A 27,404-nucleotide genomic window follows, 5' to 3' on the forward strand; every position below is an offset into this window, starting at 1 on the left:
TGATAGATAGATAGATAGATAGATAGATAGATAGATAGATAGATAGATAGATAGATAGATAGATAGATAGATAGATAGATAGATAGATAGATAGATAGATAGATAGATAGATAGATATTTGCCTCCTGTGGTAAGTTCTAAGATCATCACAAGCACAAACTAATGAGTAGAGAAGACACGCCTTAATTCCCGGTACCGCGAACGCATCATACTGTATTGATCAGTTTGGAGGGCGTGGTCAAGTCTCAAGGGGCGGAGCAGCATGCGTGAGCGCGAGCACGTGATCCTGAGTGTATGTGTGTGGGTCGGGATCGGCCGCTCGGGATGATCTGATTTGGGAGTCTCGTCGTCGCAACTAACTACATACAGTACTTGACTCCTTCCGCCTGAGCTTCCTTCCCTGAGTGAAATCTTCGCCTCCTCTCCTCTGCTCGGCAACGCCGATGACCGTGGCCTGAACCGGCGCTGCCCTCCCGGGTCCCTTCACCTCCACTCGGCCGTGCGTGTCGGCGAGGGAGGGTCGTAGCCTGGCTGGCTGTGTGGGTGAGTGCCTGCCACCGGACGAACACGTTACGTCGCACTCCTGACGCACGGACGGAGAGGTGTCAGCCCGTGGCCCGAGTTGAAACTTCGGTCGTTCAAGTTAAACTATTTTCTTGTCTTGCCGGGTTGCTGTATCCATGCTCTTCCGGGACAATTGAGTCCGCTTTAGATTTGGACTTTTCCTGCATTGTTGACGCTCAGTTCAAGCCCTCCTCGGGCACACTATTTGGAGGCGAGCGGCGTCCGCCTGCCAGCATGTCATGTTGTTGAAGATTGCATTACATCAGTTAAGAGTAGCACACAGGCAACTTTTGGCGTCCAGTGGGACTACTGCCGCCCCCTCGACAGTTTGGCAGTGATTCCCTCGTGGGGGGGTGGGGCGGTTACCAAGGAAGTGCTTTGGCCCACAGCAGAGGTGCCGGGGGTACTTGAGCAGAATCCCCACTTTGGTTGGTGTTTTGTTTTGATGGAACCAACAGGCCTTTCGGCTCCCCTCCGCTGTTGCACAATTATGATACAGTTGCAGCCAGGAAGGTACCTAGCAAATTTTCATTGGCCAGAGTGACAGACCTCAGTGAGGAGTGGCCATGCATTCTTTATCATACCATCCACAGTCAGGATATCATGAAATTAAATTCACAGATATTCAGAACAATGCCAAAATGATGGTCTTTTTGCAAGAAACATGCAATCAATGTAAGTCATTTTCTTTCCCGGGCCACTGAATATAATGTCGTGTGTCAGATTTGGACCCCTGGCCTTAAGTTTGACACCTTTGTTCTAGATGATGCAATTTCCTTTGCTGTGGCTTTCTTTGCTTTTGTGTACTACCTCAGTCCACATCTGACTCATGCATTGATTCACGAGCTATTAGTCAAGAGAGATTAGAGATATCATGTCACCGTGTCCTAACTCCATTTTGCATACTGCACTCCAAGGCTTTCATTCAAATTAAAAGCACAACAACAACAACAATCTTCAAATTTTTTTCAAAATCCTAAGGGTTTCTTTTACTTAGGTTTGTTCCTTATGAGTTAAGTTGAGATTGGTATATGAATGCATGTTATTTCATGAAACTGACTGTGTGATAAACCCTGGCTTCTTGGCCACATTCTTTGATTTAAAGTAATTCTTTTTATTGAGACTTAGTGTAAGATTCAGATATTTCTCTTAAGTGACAATGTGTAATGGTTAGACCGTTTTTCATTTTGAAAACTCACAATAAATTTCAATAAGGTGTAAATAAATGTGTACTATACAAACATTTCTTTTTTTTAATATATATATTCGTATGTCTAGTAATCGCTATTTATATTACCTGAGTAGTGCCGCTCAGATGGGGACAGTTATGTTAGTTTTAACTACGGAAAGCTAAGAAGGAAAACATTTGCCAGAGTAATTCGAACCACATTTTAGATGTCAGTTTGTGCAACCGAGCGACTTTCATGTTTGTATGTCAGTTGCGAATAAAAACGCAAAAAAGGTAATAAATGGTTAGTTTGACAATCATCATAAATAAAAGGAGAAGGAAGGGTCGGGAGGGCCTCCACTCTTCGCAGCACAAGTTTCATGACGATCTATGATGATTGGTTTGGGAATTAGTTTGACTAGTTATTCTACACATTTGAGTTCACCCACCAAACACAACAGAAAATGGCAGCAAAGGCATCGCGATACAACAAGAATTTACCTTAGCCTGTGGCTTCCTTCTCTCACGGATGACTCACTGAATGTGTTCTGCTGTTGCTTGTTGTTAATCCTCGTGTGCCTGGATTGCTCTTGTGCATTCTGCTTGACTGGTAAGAGTTTTGTTTTTATTTTCTGTATGTCCACGGAACCCTACGACGGTGCTTCTCCATTATATTTTGTCAAGCAGCCCCCCCGCCCGAACTTTTTGGTTCGAATGAGTTGCTACGGAGCCACACACAGGTCCCCCGATATGCTTTTACAAATCCTCTCACGCTTTTGCAAATCCTCTCATGCATTTGTGATTCCCGTGCGGCGGCAGGACTGTAGCAAAAGTCACATGTCACATACAAATCAATGTACACATTTTGACTTTCATTACGCATTTGTGGCTTCTGCCGCGCATTTGTGGATTCTTATTGCGCATATGTGAATTGTTGCGCGTTTGGGACTCTCGTTACACGTTTGTGACTTCAGTCACACATTTGGGGTTCTCGTTGCACATTTGTGGCTCTCGTTGCAAATTCGTGACTTTCGTTACGTATTTGTAAATCTCGTTACACATTTATGACTTCAGACACACATTTGGGGTTCTCGTTGCACATTTATGGTTCTCGTTGCACATTTGTGACTTTTGTGACGGGTTACACATTTGTGGATTGAAATACGCATTTGTGAATTGAAATACGTATTTGTGAACACTTTTGCGACAATTCTGACCCCATAGCTAGGCGTAAAAAGCCATGTTCTATATGTGTAGAACGTAACTCAAAACAAACATGAATTAGCACTTTATGATCTCATCCGCTTGCCGTATCGCTCACTATCTTACTACTAGCTCACTCACTATGTTGCATGTTTGTTTTAGAAAACCGAAAATGTCCCAGACAGATGACTTTGTTTGTTTGGAAGGGGGAAAAAGTTTGATTCGTTAGACTTTTTGAACCATAGTTTAGATAGATTACTCACGTCCTACTTTGTGTGATATCACATAAAACACTAGCATATAATAGATAACATGTTAGCCACTTTCACCGCGTTAGTTAGCTGCAGTTGCTAACTTACAGTGGTACTAAAGGCAACAAACCAATAAAAGGACAATGTGAATGGCTCTGCAAAAGAGGAAGACTCACGTGTGTGCTGCACTCTGCAGCTTCCCATTAAGGCAGACCACAAACTAGGGGGAAAAAAACAAAACTTACCGGTTTTGACAGACTTGGATGGTTTTAATTAACTGTGACTTATAAAACTGTGATATATCGCCAATTTGCTTATCATCTCATGCCTACATAATACATAACCTATTTAGAAAATAAAGTTTTAAACTTAAGTTCATTTTTGTTTGAAATTGTTCTGTTTAAAATATTTTTAGACGAAAAGACTACATTGTATGTACCATGTGAATTTAAGAAAAATACAGGATCATTATAGAGTTCTTGTTTTTGTAAAGATTGTTTGATAAAATCCTTGCTTCAGGTCTCTGAGATGAACCAACAAAAACCGCTCCTCATAATTAGAATGTTACCTCACACATTAAGTAATTGATTAGCTAAACTGCTCCGCAAAGATACTTTTTATTATTTGTGAATTTGAATGAAGCGATATACATCAGCTGTTTTCATCTTTGTGGCTATGTGGTTAAGCGGAGGAGGCTGTGCTTTTGCATGTTTTCCCTAGTGTGGAAGTAGCTTGCGCACATATCAGATTCTCCATCTGAAGGACTTGAACTCACGTGACGTAATCTAGTGCCAACTTCCACTGAAAAGAATTAATGGTAAATATTGTGATGTTTATAGATGAAACCAACTCAGATGAGACAAAGCATGCATGCATGCCTGCAAATATTTTACTCCTTAAAATGTGACCTCTAACCAGGAATTAAAAACTGGAATTTTAGAGAGCGGAATAAAAAATACCTTATCTTGATAATGTGGCTGCAAAAGTGTGCACGCCTATTAAACTAGGAATGTGGTCGTATTCAGAATTTACTAGTCACATTCAAACTCATTTTAAATGGAACTCAGTCTAGTCACATCCTTTTGTCGTATGCATTACATTGTCCAAAGGTGTCAGTCAGGAGACTGCTTCAATGCAGCGAAGAGTGAAGACCGAAATCATCAGTTTGAGAAATAGTATACAAAAGTGGCATTACAAAGAAATGCATGCCCATCAAAAAAAAAAAAAAAAAAAATGGTGAAGGAAGCCACCAAGATTCAAACTGTAGCTTTGAAGATACATGGATTTCTAGCAAATATTGGCTGTTTCATCTTCAACTGAAACTGAGGCCTTATGCTGCGTTCAAACCAAATCGAACAATTATTTTGCTATGTCATTCATTAGGCTTTTGGTCTCTGGCTGTTCACTGTCGGCATTTAGCTTGTTCACATTTTCATGCAAGTGGTAGGGGGTGGGGTTGTTGTGCAGCTTACTATGGACCGGGGAAGGAGAGCATCGCTGAGAACTTCCACTTCTTTTCTGGGATGTAGTGGACCCAGTCTTTTCTCCTGATGCACCCTGATGCATTGCGTTTCCCTCGCTTTGCGGCAGTACTCATCTGTCAAAAAAAAACAACTTTCCATCACAATCGAGTGGTCGAGATACTGCTAAATACTGTGGTATCACTGGTGCACAACATTATCTTGGCACAGTAACTACAGTTTAACAGCTGTTAAAAAATGTAAGTAAACACTGCACATGGAAGTTATCCCAAGTTCCTCCTCCACCATTCTACAAGCCAGGCGAGTGCGCTTGATTGACTCAGTGTTTGTATTAAACTGATTCATGATTAAACCATGATTCATTCCTGCCCCGTGTGAAACGTTGAGCATTCTTGAAGCTGTCAAGACGTGAAGCGCGGCAAAAGTCACTTTTTTTAAACTTCTTGTGATCAGGTGAAATGAGAGGAATTTTGCATCGCTTTCTATATCACGTAGCTCCATATGCATTCTTCACATCACTCAATGTGCTTTGCCGCCATGTTGCGCAAACTACATTGACACCAAATCAAAACGTGCCATTTTTTCAGCTTCCACGCGTTCAGTCTGAAGGCAGCATGAGACAAGGTGAAGACAAAATGAACAATGCCAAATCCCAGCCACAGTCTAAAAACACCTTCAACTCAATTTAATTAGAGGTAGAAAGAAAAAAGAATTGTTTGTAAAAGCCTGCCCACATCGCAAGACTTTATGTGGGTTGCTGCCTCCAGTTCAACATAATTTTGAATGACTTTGGTGAAACCTTTCCGCAGCTTTATCCTCACTTCTTCGAGGCTGTGCACACATCATCTCAGTTCTATATTTTTACTTCTCCTGTCAAAAACATTTCATTTTAAATATCCATTTAATAAGATATACAACTCTTGATGCTGTAGTTATCCCTATAACCACCCGACTAGTTGGCAGCGAGTGACAGTCACTGGGCAACCGTTTGTTTTGCTCCACCCTTTACAAGCGTATCAAAGCTTACCACTTCAACTGGCATCCCAAAAAACAGGTACCGACTCAAACTGAACCACTGAGTTTGTTATACTAAAGCAGTAATTTTCAATTGGTGGTTCCAAAACTGGTAGTTAAAAATGACAGTTTCCTTTGTTCATAATGTCTATTAAAATAGGTTGCAACTTTGGGATATAGGAAATGCGGGTTCCAATGGGTTCCAAATGCGGGTAGATGACTCGGTCATTGAATAAAGTCTCAGATCAGCTAACTGCTAACCGAAACTTTTTAGGAACACTATCCCAGCCGTAACTAAAGAGGATTTCTGTCCTTTGCCCAGTAATTCTTCCTTTAGTTCAATTACGCTGCACTCCCAACCCTGTAAGGCGGCAGCCCGATTTGTGGTTTGTACTCACCCCCTTCGCACCAGGCCTTCTATTTCAAGTCAGTGCTCCGTAAGCACAGACATGATGGGGCATGAACTCTGCAAGACTACAGGCTGCCATAAGGCTGCTGACTGCACATATTGCTCATAATTATAACCCGTACTAACTAGAAAATGCTCATTTTACTCATTCAGAAACATGAGCGTTTGTAGTAATAAATCCTATGAAACTTGGAAAATTGCATGTCTAATTTGCCACAGATACAATTTTTTAGGGGTCAAGAAAATATTTGCTTGGAAGCAGCTACACAAGCAATGTGGAAGAAGGGAGAAATCGACGTCTTATTCTATATTTCAGCCAGTTTTTTTTTGTGTGTGTTTTTTTTTTTTTTTTTTGGCACACAGCTACAGTGTGAGTACTACTCTTGTTCTTCGTTGTATGCACGTACGGAAAGGCCCCATAAAAATGGGGGTGATATTCTATTAACTGGTATTGGATCTATAAGAGCTTGTCTCTGTGCTCTAAGCAGCATTCCATTGGGTCTTGCGTCAGCCAGCAGTCATTCAGCACTAGTTAGTCTGGGCTTATACACTGTTAATACCCCCCTCCCTGATGTAATGACACCATTAACCCAGTGCCTGCCGGGCGACCACAGCACAATTTGTGTACATCAACTGACTGGATCTAAAAGCAACTCTTATTTCTGCAGCCAAATGTTCAGGTGGCCTAACTGTGGTCAAAATGTAATCGAGTGACCTTTGTTGGTCTAGCTCAACTTGCATGATCAGACTACTTGTGTAAAATGTCAATCTTGAGTTTATTTGCCGAATACGTCACTGTGGTGGAAACCACTTACCCACTAAGCTACACAGTTAGGGTTAGGGTTAAGAGATGAATCCGTTTCGCGGTTGGGCTCGTAAGGCAAAGTCACCATATGCCGGGCTATCCAAACCTATTTTAAATAGCTAATGCGTTTAGAACCCAAGATAAAAACATCAAAATTTTACATACATATTAAAAATTGATTAAAAAAAATAGTATATTAAGTGCTTTGTATATATAATATACAGTGGGCCCCCGTATTACGACATTAATCCATTCCGCTGTCGGGTCGTAAGGCGAATTCGTCATATGACGGGCAATCCAAACCTATGTTGAATAGCTAATGCGTTTAGAACCCCAGGTAAAAACATCAAAATTGTACATTAATATTACAAATTGGTCCCAAAATCATATAGTAAGTGCTACGTATATAGAATATACATGTATACAATCAGAAAATATCATGAATAAAAAATAAAGAAAGGATTTATTTACCTTTGAGTGCCGTTTGTTATGCCCATATTCCCTAATAAGGGTTATCTCCAGCATCGTTTCCGTATAAATCATCTGCTTACGTCTCTCTTTAACATCACTAGCAATTTTGGGGCCCATGGCTAACCCTTTCAACTTCGAATTAAGCAGTAAAATGCACTATAAATTCGTTTTTGTAACCACTCACAATCGAAGAAAGCTTTACTGTTCTGCCATTTTGAAACAAGTGAGGCCGACCCATAGCAGACCACCATCTCCGTGAGGAGACGCCGACCAATAGCAGACCAGAATTGTGGCGACGCATTGCAGGGAGGCAAGTGTGACGGCAACTGAAAATAAGTGTAAATACCTAAAAACGCCTGCAGATGGAGCTGAAACAACACAAATACAGCCAAGCCTCTAGGGTCATGACAGTTGTTTTTTTTCGCAAAACCAGGAAAATACCATAAAGAGGGGATGAAAAAAACTCAGTATTCCACGTCGCAACATGACAATAACGTAAGCCAGGGACGCTGTAACATGTGGGTCCACTGTATTTTGAAACACACTGAAAGACTTGCAAGGTAAATTCAGATAATGTTTTTCCTCAGTACATTTTCTACCGCAGCAGCATTTTTGGGGGGAAACACATACATGCAAAGACTGTCTTTACATAGAACTCCATTGCTTGTATTCATGCACCATCTGGAGGCCAATTGACTGATGCTATACCGCTTTAAGACAATCACGTGACCAATGCATGAATTGGGTTGACAGGCAAAAACGGCCCAAACTGTGTTTATAAGGAAGTTCGTCTGTCAACGCGATGCAACCGCTGAAACAATCCAAATCTCACGGCTCCTTGTAGGTATCTTTGTGGATTATGAAGCAGGGGAAATGAAAGTTGTCTGCTGTGTGGGACCGATTTGAGCACATTCCGGAGTATAATTTATGTTGTTGCATATCAATCTTTTCACATATCACGTTAACATAATATATAAAAACAATTTTTTTCTCAAAAATGTTTTGGTGAAATTACAAAGACAATAATTTGGTCAATTAATCGCAGATATTAATTAGCTGATCTCATTTTTTCCACATCCTTTAAGAGCACTTAGTTGCAACATAACATTGTATTGCTGGCTTGACCAAACTGCACAACACCTTGCTATGGTTTTGAGAGGTTTTAATAAAAAACAAACAAACAAAACAATAATACATCCAAATAATATAATATGTCTTCCTGCAAACTTCTTTCTTACCTTTCTCCCTCTTTGTAAATTTCTTTGCCGGTGTTGGCAGTGCTGCTTGCATGTAGAATGATGTTTAAATGGAGGTTGTCCGATATGACTGTGATTGTGAGGTGTTTAACCTTTTTGTGCTAGCGTCAAAAAGGGCACATTAATGTAAGTTAGCTAACCCTCCTGAGGTCACCAATACCCCCTAACATACAGTATTGCACCCTGGCTCAAAGCATTCATCTTTCCATTACACAAGGCTTCTCCAAAAGTCCTCATCCAATTAGGATACCAAAAGATCTTTCTCTCATTGACTGGTGCTATTCAGCTTCCCCGGGCATGACATCAGGCCCTCTCATATAGCCCCACTTTACGCTGCTGCGCCCAAATAATGAAAGCTGCCAATTAATGACTAATCAACATGTGCAACAAGCACATCCAGTGAGGAGTGACTGCCATCTAATCTGCTGATTAAAACAGAATACAGAGATGCTCTGTTCAACTTGCTCTGTTGCATTGCAAAAGGAATAACAGGCAGCCCACACACATGCATCCTCACTCGCATCAGCAATCTCATTTGTCTCACATTTTGAAAGTTGATAACATGGAATAAAGAGTTTCATTTCGGTCACTTAGAATATCTCATTACAATAAAATGCACATTCCACCATGTATGTCGAATTTTAACGAGCACAGTGTTGGTGTGATGCAGTCTTACCATTGTTGAGAAAGATTTTTAAACTGCTGGTACATTGTTACAGATGGCACGTTTGAGTTTAAAACTGATGGGAATCACAGGAACGCAATACACTACAAACATTGAAGCCGTTCACATTTGCAGTAGCCTCATCGCATACATCATGGTTCTTTAGGTCATGCTGCCATAGGAGGTTTTGATAACTCCCAGCATCACCCTCCAATATTTTCATTGAAAGTGTCCAACTAGTTTAAACATATACACTGCAATAATTGACTTACCCTCTCTTGGGGTTGCGGTACGGCCAGTACATTAATTTCAATGGGCTGTATCAAAGGCTGCACACTTAGACTTGGACCTGTGCCATTTTTTGAATTAAGGGTTATGTTTATGTTCTGGGCTAAGCTGCAAGATTTGGGCTAGTGGCAAGGGGTCAACCATGGGGAATGGGGTAGACTTTGGGAGAAACAGGAGTTAGTGGCATGGCATAGTGATGATGTGTAGGCTACTAGTGAAATTAGTGAACTGGATTTAACCATTGTCTTGATTCTGATGCATAGGGTCAGTGGTTTTGTGGATCCCATCAAATGTCCAAAAGAAATGTGTATATTTGTGTGTGTGTGTGTGTGTGTGTGTGTGTATATATATATATATATATATATTTTTTTTTTTTTTTTTTTTTTTTTGGTGACTCGATCGAGGCAGTCACCAAATAAAAACTCGCCCTCCCAAAACGGCGCTTCATTTTCTTCCATGGTCAATTTTTGAAGGTGTATAATCCCTATTTGCCCCTATCTGTGTGTCTGCATATTATATCTTTGGCTGTAATTGGGAGGGAAACTAGAGGTTGCTGTATCACATAGTTTTTCATCCCGTACCCGATATGGAAAAAATGTGTTCTGTGCATTCCGAAGATGACTGAGTAGAGCTGAACAGCCCACTGTTCAGCTGTGTCCAGTCCAATCAACTGGAGGCAAGTTGAGTAAGATGAACACATTTTGCAATTATATACACAAAGAGAGAAGTTGACACAGCTGCACAGCTGAGTTGGAGCTGTTTTTTCAGTTTAAGATAATAAAAGGGACAGTGCATGCAATGGCGTAATCCCAAAGCAACACAAAGGGCTATTGTTATTTCAAAACAGATCTCAATTGACTGGTAATTCATTATTCTCCTCTTTGTTTTTTATTTATGAATTGGGTACTGTTTTCTTGATATTTATTTCTCTTCCCTTTAATTCTGATTTAAGTGAAGAAAACTGCACACGAAGGTGCTTTGATATTTATCCAAATAGCTAGATTGTTTCTCAGGACAGACAATCTTGACCAACAATTCCAAATTCCACAAAGCTTTTGTTTTGACTTTGGGCCTCTATACTCTGAGCTGTATGTAACTTAAATTTGAATATTTTGACCTTTCCTGTCTGATCATTTTTATTAGATTACAATGAGGAGAGAAAGTCATTATTCATGATAGGTGGAAGTTGGGTCTTAAAACAAGAAACGACTATATTAAAAATGTAAAGAACGGTAAAGTAGTGGTAAAGTGAGGGAGGCAAAATTACTTGAGCCTTTTGGAATTTCTTGCATTCCTCCTGCATACATATGTCTTAAAATGTGATCTCACCATCTAAGTCACAAAAACTAACACAATCTTCTTAAACTAATACAGCAGAAATAATGTGTATGTTTTCATATATTCAGTGTTTCCCCTGGGATATAATTTACTCAAATATTGTGAGCAATCCCTGTAAATTTCATTTGGTTTTCCATGCATGAAAAATAATTTAGATTTACAAGAAAACAAAATGTGTAGCACTGCTGAATTTACTTTGCCTATTGGTAATTTATTTATTTATTTTTCTAAGCCATGCCATGAAATACAGATGACCGTGAGTGATGTGGTCACTATAACCAGGCTGTGACATTTTTGTACAGCTTCATCCCTAGCTAATTACGCCTTTGATTCATTCCTGCTCCTGCAAGAGATGCATTGAGAGAGATGTCTCTATCTACTGTTTTAATTGGGCTTTGCTTAAAATAGTTTAGATGTGTGTGTGGTGATCGCAGACTTAGCCTCTGGCTTCTCTCCTTAGAGCTTATCACCTTGCCATGTTATAGCTGAACCGTTGGAGATATAAGTGTATATCAGAACATTAACCTTGAGGCGAACTAAACATGTTCATCACCAGGACGTGTTTCTGTCAGAGGATGATTTTGGTATTTGGAAGCATAGGTAGTGGATGGCGGTTCTGTCATAGTATTTTTTTCTGGTTTGATCCAACACCAATAGGATCATTGCACTTTCAATGTTAGAGGTATGTTTTAATTATGCTGTACAAATTGAAGGCATCAAATCAAAGTATCCTGAGAGCATGTACTCCTTGCGCTTGAATGGTTTTGATTCTGGCAGAGGTGAAAGTGTGCTTGTTTTCAATATCTTAGTCTATGATGGGCGTAATCGAGTTTTTTTTTTTTTTTTTTTTTTCCTTTTTTCTATGCTGAACTCCCGTCCAATAGTATTGGAATGGTGAGGCCGTTTTTTTCCCCATTTTGATAACATTTGCCTTCTTTTGTGATGCTAACAACAAATTATTTTAATATTTTTGTTCTGGTCAATCTAGCATTTGTAGATCTATGGATGAAGACAACAACAAAGTCTAATGGTAGAGATAATGTGATCTTTTGCCATGGGTTGGCACTGAATGCTGCAGTATTATATGCCATGTTTTACAGTAGGTTAAAAGTTCAAGAATAAGACGGAATTTAACAAATAGGTCGATCTTAAAAAAATAAGTCCACTTCAAAGCAATATAGGTTTCTTGCAGACACATTCAGTGTTAAAATACCACTCAATGCCACACTAACGCCACCCAAAAAAATTAAAATAAAAAAATCACAAATTTGGGAGCATTTCCAATGACAATAAAAGAGTGACAAAAAACTAGTAATGTTGTGTATTAAATATAAATAAATAGAACATTGTGGCAAGCATTGGGCCCATACCTCTCTACCAGCAGGCAGGTTCGTGGGGTGCATGTTTGAATGAACCTTTTTGGCGCAATATTATCTTTTTTTGAATGTGCAAAAGAAAACATTTTTCATTCTTTAATGTTAGCTATTTTTGTCAATCCCAAGCAAATTCTGACTCCTAATAAACATACAGCAACTCGTCAAGAAATCCAGGGTGCTTAATGAGAGTATAGGTTGATGTTAATTTGTTTTGTTTTTGCTGTAAACTGTGTGTCTGTAAATAATGTGTAAATGACGAGCTGCCCTTGCACGCCAGCTGGCCTGACCACACAAGCAATGCACACATACACACATACTGATGCACACTCATTACAAGGAAGCCCATTCAGAAGTCGTTGCTCCGCCATTGCCAAGGTCTTTGTTTAGATTCCATTCATGGTTTGATCATTATTTGCAAGTAATTTTCGATGTTCTAAAAAAACACTATGTTCTCCTGATTTCTTGGAAGGGGGAGAAAAATTGGGTCAGATGACAGGAAACTGAGGCTATAGTCTACTCCTAGTCACTGTAAATACTGGACAGTTTTGCTAGTAGAGTTCTATTTCCGTTGGACTTTGGTTATAAGATCAAATAAAACGTCAGTTTAAATGGTCAACATGCCCATTTTGACTCAAATGAAAAGGATTTTTTTCTTAATCTGAAAATAGATAAATGTTAGACGTTAGCACATTCCATTGTCAGGTTTTGGCATCTGACCTTATTTGTCATGGTAAATTATGGAAGTCCTGGCTAATGAATCCTGATGAATGCAAAAAAAAAAAAAGTGGATCTTTTCATAATTAATTACAATAGGTCATCATTTTATATCCGTTGGCGTTTTTGTGTTACAGTTGATTGGGAGGTTGCCATTTTATGGTTTTAGAGATGCAACTTGGACATAAATACTTTCATGGTGTAAACTGCAACCCTTTAAAAAAATCTTCTCAAATAGCATAAAAGTGCTCAGAATGGTTGTTTTATATACACACATACCACATAAACATACCGCACACGCACGGATGCACAGAGCCTCATAAAAAGAAACACACACACATTCTCACTAGCACTAATGCGAATGCAAGATAAAATTAGCTTTAATTAATGGCAGGCAGTATTTTGGGAATACCAAGAGGGGTCATGAACTGCTGCACATGAACACTTGTGGTATTGAGCCTGAGCAGCTTGACTCCAAATTTACCCCCAGAGTCTAACTTAAGACCTGGAGAGGTGCCTGCAGTGTATTTTTGGGTTAGTGTTCAGAGATGTTTGCCCAGTGGTAGAATGACCAAAAGTGAAGGAGGATACCCACATTAAAAAGTTAAAATAACAGGGATTTTAGTGAGAAAGCTACTTTTTTTTTTTTAACCCCAAATCGCTATGTTTGATTAGAATAGTTTTATAAGGATTTATTGAACACAATTATAAATATTTTCCTTTAAATTCATTTTTACTAACCTCACACTTTTCCTTTTCTTCTGTAGATCCATTTGCTACCAGGATTGAATAAATAACACAAAAGAACCGAATATCTTCAAAGCATGGCTGTCGCCGGATGTCCTGATTATTTCCTGCATCATCCCAATTATCAGGTAAATTGCAAGATGGATTGTTCCATCATTGAGAGAGCTTCTCTAGCGTTACTCAAAGGATGAGTGTTTATAGTATTGAATCCAAACTATAAATATTTTATGGAAATGTATTGGGAGGCCAAACCCATGATAAACAAGGCATGGTCCATTTACTTTGGATCATTTTTCAACCACGGGACAGGCATTTGATGGCTTGGTCCAACAATTTAAAAGTTTATGGATGGATATGTAAACAGGTGCCGGAGCGTCTTTTTAGTTTAGAAAATGTAAATGTTATTAAATAAGATAATTTTACATGACGCATGAACAAATCTGTAGATCAATTGTGCCCATTTTACCACAAAAATATCATGTTTATGTTCATATTTAAATAAAAATAGAATAAAAATATGTTTTCATTTGTTCAAAATCAAAAAGAAAAAACAATTATAAATAAACTGCGGAAGCTTTATGCAAAAATATGTTCTATCACATCAATGTATTTTTTCTACATTCATAGGTCTAGTAATAATGAAGAATACACAGGTCATGTGTTTACAGGAGGCTGGCATGTTTCAATGCCATTTATCTGTTCTGGATACACATATGAGAACTTGTCGACCGTAGTGTACTGATGATCAGGCTTGTAAAGTGTTTCTCAGATACTGTTGTAGGGGTGCCCAAAATCATTGCATTCTCTTAATTCATCCCTAGATGTCGCTAAATTTTACATGTTGCCCCTTTAATGGATTCGAATAAGACTGGTCATACGCAACTTTTGAATGCATTTATAATTCTGACATATGCAGCCAAATGTTTTCAAACACCGAACACTATGTAAAAACAATCTATCCTACCAATCTGTTCAATCAGCAGGTTTTACTAACAAAAATAAAATAAAATATGAAGCATGAAAATAAATATTCACTGCTATAAGAGTTTCTGCCACTGGATCTTAATAAATGCATGTTAACGTAATGAGAGGGAAGCCACTGTGAATTTACGACATTAGGATAAAGCAGAGTTTTAGGATGCAAGGAAGCAGGATTATATTTGAGGTAGCTCAAATAGCTGGGACTAAACATCAACAATAATGTTCATTTACTCCGTGTTTTGTGGGTTTTCCCCAGGAGTGCCAACAGATGTCTGGGTTCTATTTTTTTTTTTTTTTTTATTTACCAACAGATGTCTGGGTTCTATTTTTTTTTTTTTTAATTTACCGTAAGAACCACGAAAAAAGAACAAGGTATCCTTTGAAAAATGTAGTTGTTTACTTCAAGATATCCACCTAAAACACAATTAAGGACCCGTATATCTTGTAAAAGCGTTCCTAGTTTCGCTCAGTGGAGTTGAACCATGACCTGAAAGCACACACTTAAAATGTGTGCTGTGTCGTAACTAGCCAAGCAATGTTGTAAGGCTGCTTGGCTGACTGTGATCAGTCACAGTCTGGTAGCCAGACTTACAGGCACTTTTGTGTCGATAATGGTGATTTCTTTTATTTGGATGTGCAAATTGGGTGATGCACTGTTGACTTTGATTATCCTTTTACGTCACTGTGATGCTTGTCTCATTAGGAAACTTTCAATCTGACTAACAGAGCTTAAACTTGAGACTAATGATTGGCTATGATTGGGTTGTTTGGTGGTCTTACTCGTCCATGGCAAAGACAACCAAGACTCCTTGTTTCATTAATGGTTGTGAGTAGGAAGAGGGCTGTTACAGTCCAATCCTCGCACTGGATGACTGGAGGGAAAGCAGGCTGAAAGGGAGATGTTTGCTCTTTTGCATTGCTGGCGTTTATAGCGTTCCTTCTCCATACGCCTTTCTTTACGATCAGACGCTCCTGAGGCCAGGCCAGGCAGAGAGGTTGTGCCTGTATTGCTTACCCAGCATTTCAAATTGACCTTAAGGGTGTAGTTTAGTATTGAAAAGCGGTTTTGATGAATGAGTGAGTGTTTAGTATCCAAATGTACAGTAGATTGACATTGTCCCTTTAGGCTGGGTTTGAACTATGGTTTAAGTGACCCAATTCAGATTTTTTTTTCCCACATATGACCTAGTTCCAATATGGGTCAAGGGAATGAAAGGCAGGGAGACAAGGCACGGAATCGTATTTTATGCAGATTATCTCAAAACAGTCGACACGTTGAGTTAAGGTAAAGTTGAGTGAGAATATTTTGGAAGCTTTTTAGCCATGATTGAGCTTCCTTTTGATTGATTGATCCTGCATTTTGGGCAATGTTACATATGAAATGATAAATACCCTTTGGACTGATTCTATTAAATTCCATGCATTCCTCTCAAAACCTGTTATTAAGTATTTTTTCGACTTCAAGTCCTTCTGTGAGCAATGGGAGCACTTGTACTGTGTGGAATCCATGGCACAGAGACAATGCAAAGGTCAAAGGAGCCTGGTTGTTTGAATCGCAATTTACTATATACTCCTGCGTCAACTTACCAGTAGCAGGAAAGCTGAGAAAAACAAGACATTAAATCTACAACCTGAGTATGTTTTCTTTTTAGAAAAAAGACTAAAGGTCTTAAAAATTATCTGATGGGCTAATGACTTGTTGAAAATTTCAGTTTATTCTCTCAGATCAGCAGAAATTGACTGGCTTGGTAAACAAGATGTAATATTGGAGGAGGTGTGCTGTGTAAGAGAGACAGTTTCTACCACCATCAGCCTCCAGTCCAAGAACATTCTTTTCCTCCTCTTGCTAAGCCCTGTCTAAACACGAAGCACACTCACATTCAATAGGGGTCTCCCAGATCTGGTTGTATTAAAAACTAATCCTGCGCCCATAAGTTCTTTCATGTGTACTGTATTTCAGTAGTGCAGAGTTGACCATTTGGCCCACCAACTTCATTTTTTGCTGCCGGCAGTGTATACTAACAAGTCATTTTAACATTGACGGCGATAGAAGTGTGAAAAATATCCTAATTTGTCTCATCACATTTAACCAAAAGCATTGACATAGCAGTTTTTTTTGTTTTTCTTTACTTTTTATTACTACTTTATATGGACATGTAATTGCTTTCTTCATTGATTTTTATATATGAGCCCCTCCGAAGATAACGTTTGGACACCTCTAAAGGTAGTGAATGCAGAAAAAATAACATTTACTTTCAGTAGTGTAAGTATCGTATTTTCTTCAGTATGAGGCACACCTAAAAGCCTTCAATTTTCTTAGAACCTGACAGTGCGCCTTATAATACGATGTGCCTTAAATATAAAAATGTTTAAAAATAGGCCATCGATTGAAGGTGCAACTTATAATCCAGTGCACCTTATAATGCAGAAAATACGGTAAAGTGATGAAAGAGTGTTTGAAATGCTTGTAATTGAACTTTATCAGAACATTTGTTATATGATCCAAAGTAGTTTAGTCGCTTTACCTGTATTGATCCATCCATCCTCTTAACCATTTATTCTCACCATTCACCAGGGTCCTGGGCATGATATGTTTTCATAAAGCCTATGTACACAGCAAAATGATTTGTACATGATTATGATCTTTCCTTGTATATACTATTTAAACTTGCTAAAATAATCTTAAAGTAAAATGTCATTATTTTAATATACTTTAACTCTAATATACTCTGTATACCTTCTTTTTAAATCCTTTTAAAACTGTGGCTGTTTGCTGACAAGCAACATACAGGCATCTGTTATGTGTTATGCCTTATTATGAAATCCCTTTGAATCTAACATTACTTTTCTGCCCTGTTTTTTTTTTTCTTTAAATCTCCATCAGCAGGACAATATAGATCGGTCCACCAGTCACAGGCAGTCAAATCTCATTGGGTCAGGCTTCCAACAATCAACCAACCACAATTCTTCAAGCCATCAAGGTTTGTTACATTTGTGTTTTCATTAATAGATGGGCACAGTATGTGTGTGTGTGTGTGTGTGTGTGTGTGTGTGTGTGTGTGTGTGTGCCTGTGTGTGAGTACGTGTGGGTATATCTGGGCTCAACACTGCGACCAATTTACCCACAGATGTGGCTAACGTAACAAATTGCACTGGTTAAAATTAATCCAATCATATGGCACATGTACATGTTTTTATTAGTACATACTGTACATGGATGTGACAACATTCCTATATTTATTGTTGTGATGCACAACGCTCAAAAAAATCTGGCCAGGGAAGCTCCAACAACATAATGTGACACGCTGCCAATGCGCTGCGGAGACAGACTTCAAAATAAACACACCAAATAATACCTGGACGTGGGTCAATGCAATAGCATTCAAGTGCAGTCGGACATTTCAAGCTCAGACAATCAATCTGACAATAAAGTCAGAGAAATCTGATAAATCAGACTCCCTTTTTCCAGGTGTTAAGTTATTGGACAAAAATGAGATCCAGCGCCATATTGTATGCAGTTTTATTTTCATCATTCATTTTACCTTTAATGTTTCCACATACCTCCGACTATGTGGTCATATATGCCTGAATGGAAAACACTGCATCACAGGAGCCATCCATCCATCCATCCATCCATCCATCCATCCATCCATCCATCCATCTGTATTGAACTATATGATATCCACATAAAAGTAAATACGTTTGTCAGTCTTCTTTTAAAGTCGAATAAAATAATTGTAGACAAATCTTGTTCAGTAAAATATGTTGTAAATACTGTATATCACAATCACATTACAGTCAGAGTTTTTATAGAAAACAATGGTAATTTGATTTTTTTCCATAGTTGTTCATCCCTATTTGACATGCAGCTGTTCTGATTTTGGTGCATCAAATACATGATTAAATGTTTCCATGTACCCCCTGCAATGTGTTCATACTATCATCATTGCTGTCTTTGATGCATTGAATGACTATTTCTACGAATATTTTTGGTTTCCCATAGTTTCACTGGTCAGTGAACATATCACGAGTCAATTACAGTGGGCCCCCGTGTTACGAACTTAATCTGTTCAGCGGCTACGCTCGTAACTCGAACTGCTAGTATGACGGGCAATCCAAACCTATGTTAATTCGTGAATGCGTGCAACGCGTGCAAAAACCTTAGGTAAAAACATCACGACTTTATACACATATTAAAAATGAGTAACATAACCTACTGTACAGTTAAATTAAATAACATAAATATACAAAGGAAAAATGACATTTACCTTTGGGGCAACGTGACTTGAGCTAGGTGGAGGCGGAGGAGAGCAGAGACCAACCCGCAGAATTTATTGATTTATTTTCTCAAACGGGAACTTTTCTCAAAACTAGAACATATCACCGGCGATTTCCTTCTCTTTAATCCATAATAGAAGAAGCCTCTCAATTTTCTTGTCGATCGAGGTCCGTCCCCCGGCAAGGAAAGTCTTGCCCTTAGAAGATTGCCGAGCGGTTACAGCCATACTCACGAGCCATGCGTGCGCCTCCTTCGTATTTTTTTTTTTTTATTATCTCCTGCTTAGTTTCTATTGTCATCATCCTCTTACTTCTTCCTTTACCGCCACTAGCAATTTTAGAAGCCGTGTCTAACAGATAAAGTTTGCAAAGTCTTAACAACATTCCTTCCTTCCGTTTTTGACTCATTTTCTCTCCTTCCTTCCGTCCCGACCAGCTGTGCCATCAAGCTAGATAAAGGCGTTCGGCCAATAGCATATCGGCATTTCTGTGATTGACGTGACGCCGGCCAATAGCATCTCCGTGAGTGAGACCGTGACTGACACCGTGACTGAGACAGTGACTGTGACATTGTAAGAGCAATATCGTTCTTACGTTGCCGTGACACGCTTTAACTACTGATTTTGATGACGCGGCAAGGCGAAAATATATGAACAAATACAATGGCCGGCATGTCAGATTGCTCGTAAGGCGAATGGTCTGTGAGTAAGTGGGGGACAAAAAACTCCGCGGACCACGCTCGTAAGTCGAAATGTTCGTAAAAGAGGGTGTTCGTAAACCGGGGGCCGACTGTACTAAGCACAAGTACAGTACTTTGTTTCTTTTCTTTTCACAAAACCTTGCTTATAAAACTGAAACTGAAAACAAAAAACCCACCACTATATGTTGATCATGTCTTGAGCTCGTAATGTCACACCACATTCACTGAATATGTGCGTGCTTCCCAGAGCTTACTACATTGTCACAACAATGGCAGTAAAAAGACTGGTCAAGTCAGCAGTTACCTCGGGACACACTTTCGGGAACAACTCAGAAATAAAATCATACCTAGGTGGTCATCTTCATATATTATTTGGTATGATAACCTTTATTTAAAAGTTGGGTCTTTCACTGTGTTGGTGGTGTGTTTCATTGTGATGCAGAGCATTAACCAGCAAAGCATTCTCCTCTGTGCTCCATTACACACCTGGCCCAATGAACCAAAAACCTGCCAAAAGAAAAATGATCTAGTGCTTCACAGGCACGAGAAATTTTGTGGCATTCTTTCAAGATTTTTTTTTTTTTTTTTTAGTATGAGAGCTCGTCTCATCTCACACAATCATTGCATGCTAATATGCTTAACGTGGAATAGAAAGGTCATAGAAAATGCCACCATTTATTGCAGAGTTTATAGACTAAAGTAAAGTAAAGTAAACTAAAGTAGTTAATTACACTACTTGGTCGTATGTGTGTCGTCTGTCTTCAGTATAGTGGGGGGGCCTGGGTGGGGGTTTGGAAATGGGGGTTGTTTTATATTTGGTTCTCTTCCGCTGTAAACATTTGAGCAGTTCAAAGGGTGATCTATGCGGACACAGGGTGCCATTATAATTATGCTGCCTATCTATTTGTACCATACAGGATTGGCCCAGGACAATCGGAGCATGAGATTTAAGCACAATATTGGCTCAGCATGGGAGGCAAGGGCGGGGAGTCTGTGAGGTCTCAACCAGTGAATTAGAACGCTTGGCCATGGCATATGAAATAAATGGAGCAGAAATTACATTGTCATTTTTTTTTTTTTTTTAGGATGAGCTGGGTGGAGGGAACTCGAGAACAGGAAAGGCTGATAAATGGAGACTACTTAGTCTAAGAAACATTTTGCTGACAGAAGATTTATGAACATGTGTTAAGGGCCTGATTATTGAACACCTCTACTGTTGACCATTTACTTTCGCATGTAATGGGTTACCTATTTTAGATGACTAGATGTTGTACGTAAAACTCTGGCATGCACGGTCTACTCTTGAAATTTGACCTTGCTTGTAGCATTCTAAGAAGGATGAAAATCCTTGCTAATTTTATTAAGGTTGTTTGCCAGTAATGTGGCATTTTCAGCCTCTTGCTGTTTGCTTCACAGCCAGAATAGTGACAAATCTCCTTATACTGAGAGGAACAGGGCAACTTTGGAGGAATATAACTCACTATTCCTTATTTGGTAAATTTGGCGTGAAATTCTGTTAACCTATCAGGAGTATTTGCACCCCATGTTTAAGAAACAGCAGCAGTTGTCAATCTGTCATTTATAAACAGGCTCATAGTCAAGTTGTTGAAAAACGCAAGCGATGTGTGACTCGCCTTGTCACTGGCTTACTCTCTGTTATCATGGCTGTGTTGTTTCTCTCAGCTGCGCTATCCCTAACATGTAAAGTCATGTAAACATTTTGTATTCCACATTTCTATGAAATGTAGTGAGTGAACCTAACAGTGTTGGTGTCCTTACAGCTGCTGGGCAACAAATCCCATCAATAGTGCCAATGCTGTGGAGTTATCTGAAAGCACAGCTCTCATGAGCTCTGCGCTTGAAATGAATCTTCTTGCTCAAGCTCAGAACCTGAGTTTGTCATATAGTTTTATTTCTCGTTCCATGTCATCGATCCTAATCACTTGACCAAGGCTGCCCCTTAATATTTAATCGTGATTGTTTTCGGAAGTTATTCTAAAACAACTAAATTATGATTATTCCAAATACAAGTAACATGCACACAAATGAATGTTTTCGAAAATATAGTCGTGGGACAGAACGCATCCCTTGCATTTCAAAATATGTCCTCCTCCGTGTGTGTGCACGCTAATTAGCGTCCAGATGAACCATTGAGACTGAGATTTGGTTCACCACTTCAACCACAGGTGAGCTATTTCAATAGGTCAAATTGTTTCTTTGTTGTACATAGCATACACCCTTCACCTTACAAATAGCAATCACTTTTGCACTATATTCTGTGAGAAAGTTACTTGTTTCTGAACAGCAACAACATAATAGAAATTTCTGACAAGTACTCTTTTCTACATCTTTTAAGCAATTCTGCTATAACACCAAGGTACTTTTGCACAACTGCAACATTATTTTTTACACCTGTGGTGCAAATTATCATATGTGCAACTTCATGTTACTTTCCCCACACAATTTTAGTCCTCGAGGTGTTTTCTGAAATTTCACCTGAAAGTGGAATATAGTATCATTTCCTTAACTTTTATTGAATGGTTGTCTTGACTTGATAAAAAGTAGAGAACATAGAATTTGGGTCCATGTTGAGCTTTTTTGAGTTCTCTGTGTATGCTACATAAATTTCCTTGAAAAAAAAATTGAAACAGTGGGATCCAGCTAATAGTGTCGATTTTGATTACCATAGTTAGCCCTTTAGAGGAAGTCAACGAAACATCTTGTGTTGCGCTGTTGAACTTGTACACAGGTTGTTTGGCATGATTTTTGGTACGACGTGCACATAACCGTTTCTGCCATGAAGTATTATGGTTATCTTTTGACACTGCCAGTCCAGTTAAATAAATAATAGATAGATAGAGAGGGAGAGGTTGTGAAAGTAAATATGTTCTTTATAATACCTGTCATGTTCTTTATAATGCCTGTTGAGAGACACAAATCCTGTGGATTACATAAATAACTGTAAAGCACTTAATTCCAACCAAGGTGTCATGGCACTCTTCTGTAGTGTATCGTATCATATCGATTCTTTAACTCAAGCCCTTGCTACGGAGCTAAATGCACTAGCTAGGTTACCTTAGCATGGCAAGCTGTGTCATTTCCCCTAATCAATTCTCAGTCTATTCAATATTTGTTCATTAGACACATCGTATATACCTGGAGTTATCACATTAACGCCGCCCCCTCCCCCCCAACTTTCATTTTCCTTCCGAGGACACACTTTAATAATAAATGCAGCTATTTTGTCATTTAAAAATATTTTCCATTCAATCTAGAGTAAGAAACAGCTGCTACTGACAAAGCTGTGTCCTGTGATCACCCTTACCCGTATGAGTCCAGTCCCCTCCCCAAATGCCCCTTACGGTTCCCCTTAAATAACAGACTAACTCTGAGAGCTCGACTTTTCCTTCTGTGCTATGTATTTGTCTCAGTTTTCCTTCCCTTGCCTCTTCTGTTTCCCTTTGACCCGCCCACACTGTCTCCCCCGCCCCATACTGGAGGCTTGGCCTTCCGTGGGTGTGTGTGCATGTGAGTGTGTCTATGTGTGCGCATGCTGTCGCAAGTAGTATTGTACACTCCACATCCACTCTTTACAGTGCCCTCATTCCATTGGTCCCTTTTTAATGGAAGCCCCTCTGCTGAGCTTTAATTTACATTTCACATGCTGTTTTGTGCATGTGCATGCGTGTTGAATCAATGTTCAATGCATGTATACTTCTTGGCAGCATTCCTTTTTTTATGTGAGCGTTACCCTTCTTTTCAGTTTGCAACCAGCTGAATAAAGAGTGCATAGACTACATTCCTGGCTTAAGAAACAGTGAGCCATATGCATCTGCCATTAGTACAATGGTCTTGTTTGGGCTTTGTCTCATTCCCTAATTACCAGTGATATTCACAACAAGCTTTTATGCAGATTCCTACAGACTTAATTAGTTTTACAGTAGGTTAGTACTGCATATAAATTGGCTAAGAAGACAATAGAAGATGTTGGATGATTTTCACCCCCAATTTAACCAATTATATGTTCTTAACAGAAGGAAACGCGCTAAACATGTCAGAGGAATAAATGGACACAGCCCATTAAACAAAAGATTTTGAATAATGATAATGTTGTCCTTTTAACCTATGAGGAACTTAGACAGTATTTGGTGTTGCTTCTTGACAGAGAAGCGGTACAAAACTAGGCGACCATCACTGGCCACTTTTATAAGTCTTGTTTGATGAAATGTTAGAACAACAGGAATTCCTGTAATATTGTTTATTTCTGCAGGGAAATAGTTCCGAGATTTTAGCACGCAGCTGTTGTTAGCTGTGATGATGTTCATTTTTAATGACCAAGACATGAGTTCAACAGAGACAAAAAAAAAAGTCGTAATTGTGAGTTGTGCTTACTCTCAAAACTGGTTTAACACACAACATTGTTTGGTTTGGGTTTTACTTTGAGACTAAGAATGCTTTTGATTAAAATGAGAATGTGATCATTGTAAAACTTTGATTTGCAAGTAACATCAATACAAATGGAAAAAAAAGTACTGATGTGAATTCAGGGCTGGCTCACCGATTCACAAAAGGGTCATGAAAGTGTATGTAAATCATCAATAGAGGAGGACGCCTAAGATGCCACATTGGCTAGGTTTGTGTGACTGTGTGTATTGGACACAATAAATTGTCCTTTGGTGTGACTGGGTGCGTGAATGGTTGTTTTTCTCGATGTGCCCTGTAATTGGCTGGCAGCCACTCTAAGGGTGTCCCTTGCCTACCAAGTTTGCATTACAGCAAACATTTGGATTTAGCTGCAGGCTTACTGTAGTGTTCTCCAGAGATTTAAAAAAAAAAGGAAAAAAAAAGATTAATTAACTATGAGCTGATTTGTAATCAATTTTGTTAGTTTAAAATAAGATCTTGTGTAATTGGGACAGATCAAAAGATTGATCTACAACAACTTCATCTTCTGTCATTTATTTTCTCAAACAAATGCAATTGTACCGTTTACCTTGTGCTGTTTTCTTTTGTCATTCACCACAAATTAGAATTGAACATCAAATAAAAGATTGGCATTCCTGACATCACAGACTTGATCAAAAAGGGGTGTTCTCAAGTTGAATTTGGTATAGAACTTTGCTTTAGCTCCCACATTATATATCGTCTTTGTTGCTATCGCATCAATTTGAGCACAAGACCAACCCATGAAAACGGATCTAATCATCATTCAAAAAGCATGAAATTAGAGATTAAAAAATAGATTAAGGCAATTAAAAAAATGGATATAATCATCATTCGAAAAGCATGAAATTAGAGATTAAAAATGAGATTAAGGCAATTTCAAAAACTTGAATTTTTAATTGATCCACATTAAATTGCTAATTTGACACCCTTAATTGAATTCCACTTGTCCAAGATGTTTTACAGAAGGTTGCCCTGGAAATAGTTTTAAGTTTATGTTGACCACACCGTCACATTAGAGACCGAGAGACTTTGATTTTCAACGATGATTTAATATCTCACTTTGGCTTGAGTACAGGTTGAAGTCCAAGTGGTTTATTAAGGGGCACTATCCATATGACTTGCTCCCAAAATATGTTTCAGCAACTGCATCACACTCGCAAATTCCTACTGTCAGCAGCTCTGCTTTGTGTGCTCCCTGCTGCCTGAGCTGCTCTGATATTTTAAGAGGATCTAATGATTGACTGTAATAATGTAAGGTCAGGCGTGTCATGGCAGCTGTGTGTTTGCTTGGTATGAATAAAGGTGTTTATGTGCTCCCTTTTGCCTGCCAAAGACAAACGGTAGGTAGAACTTGTCTTTTGTTGGTTCTGTCAGGTTCTACTAGTCACATGATTGTCATGCATTGCGGTGTCAACAGCCCACATGACGCACACCTTTGTTTGTCTAATTGCAAAATATAAAGGTGGTTATGATCATGCGACTGATAATGACTCACAAATCCTTGATCCATTGGAAAATGAGTGGGTTGTGCTCCCTTCCATAAGCAGTTGTGCCTTTTTTTTTTTTTTTTTTGGAGTCATGGTAGTTTGGCCGAAAATGTTCTCCTCTTTATTTGAGGACATGTCTCAGCAACTGCAATGAACGTTAAATACAATGTGATGTGTTATTTGACTGAACTTGACGTAGTCTCTGCTGAATTTTTCTAATACCCGATTGGTGAGATTGTACTTCAAAAACCTTTTCTTGCTCTGTAGGCCTATACATGGCCTTGTATGCACCCTGTGTCCTGTGGTTTTCATCTCTTTAGCTCCCCAGGAAATCTATAAGTAGATGCTCCAGCTTACATGTTGCTATTAATACCAACGGATTAACCACCTGTGATTTACAGGCACCTGTGAGTCAGCTACCTGACACGTAATCAGGAAAAACTCATCCAAGAAAACTAATCTGTGACTGATTCTTGGTTGTACAATTTGTTGTTTTGGTTGTAAAGCTATGTGCAAAGCTAGTGAGTCTTGTCTTGTATTGTATTGTAGTGAGTACGGTATGTATTTTTACTAAAAATATATATTTGTGAATCTGTGAATTTCCCTACGGGGATGAATAAAGTATCTATCTATCTATCTATCTATCTATCTATCTATCTATCTATCTATCTATCTATCTATCTATCTATCTATCTATCTATCTATCTATCTATCTATCTATCTATCTATCTATCTATCTATCTATCTATCTATCTATCTATCTATCTATCTATCTATCTATCTATCTATCTATCTATTTTAAAAATGAAATTATTGTCCATGTTCTGTTCTTTTCGTGTCATATTGTATACATTTGATTACACACCTTCCAGTGTTGTAGTTTTAGGTCAAAGTTGTTGCAATTAGAGTTCAGCTAACTTGTGTCATCAGACCCATTTGAGGGCATTCACAAGCTTGGTCCTAAGTAGGGTTCTTTTTTGACATTGGTTTGCACTCTGCAAGTAAGTTAGTTGTGCCCTGGCTTTCAGGTTGATTTGAACTTTATTTAAACTTCAGTTTTGGTTTCTGCCACACTGTTTGAGAGAACTTACAAGTGATTCTTGTCTCCCCCCAGTGGTGCAATTGTAGTTCACACTAGATTCGTGGGCTCTGGCTGCAGCAATTTGATGATAAATTCATGAGGTTTTTTTTTTTTTTTTTGTAATAAGGAGTTATTAATCAGAGTGGCCACAGCAGATTGTAACTTAAAAATGGCAAAGTTTTTCACCAGTTTACCCCTTGAGATAAAACTTTCATAGTATGAAGCAATTAAATGAGAACTTCCCATCAATTGCGCTCGCATCAAACTTTGATACATAATGCTCCTGGAGTCAGTTGAAAAATTCACTTCATGAATTTAAATGTGCCTGAAGGTTTTCACAGGGGCTTTGAAGATAGATTTCTCCTCAAAAAAAAAGAATTTGACTACTGGTTTTTTAGACCTCCAAAAGCTGAAGGTTCGATACATGTGGTGAATTTTGAGCAGATGCTGACATTATGATGCCTCTGCAGTGATCCCTTGTGTGAAAGTGTTGCATGCAGGTTTGGGCATGTACTTGGTATCCTACATTTATCCACAGGGCAGCATCGTGTCCATAATCAAGAAAATCCTGCTAAATTAGTGCCGTGCCAAAACTGTGTGTGTGTCAATGTGTGTGTGTGTGTGTCTGTATTTGTGTGTTGAGCATTTTGTGCTTTTCTTTTATGGGATTACTGAGATTTAA

The 27,404-nt window shown here is 38.8% G+C and overlaps 1 protein-coding gene across 3 annotated transcripts in view; it reads left to right on the forward strand.

The window, feature by feature from the left end:
• Positions 1 to 304: 304 nt before the first annotated feature.
• The window catches only part of LOC148425625 (growth factor receptor-bound protein 10-like), a 71,298-nt gene continuing 44,198 nt past the window's right edge, over positions 305 to 27,404 (forward strand). For 2 of the 3 annotated variants that reach the window (XM_088410053.1, XM_088410055.1), the window contains exons 1-3: positions 305 to 543; positions 13,770 to 13,877; positions 17,615 to 17,711. In XM_088410053.1, the coding sequence (XP_088266179.1) occupies positions 13,827 to 13,877; positions 17,615 to 17,711 (148 nt within the window). In that variant the 5' untranslated portion in view covers positions 305 to 543; positions 13,770 to 13,826. The remainder of the gene's footprint in view (positions 544 to 13,769; positions 13,878 to 17,614; positions 17,712 to 27,404) is intronic. The other variant, XM_088410054.1, reaches the window with a different exon arrangement.

Source organism: Hippichthys cyanospilos, chromosome 3 (assembly GCF_059441005.1).
Source record: "Hippichthys cyanospilos isolate Australia breed blue-spotted pipefish chromosome 3, RoL_Hcya_1.0, whole genome shotgun sequence".
In the NCBI taxonomy this organism is placed as follows: Eukaryota; Metazoa; Chordata; class Actinopteri; order Syngnathiformes; family Syngnathidae; genus Hippichthys; species Hippichthys cyanospilos.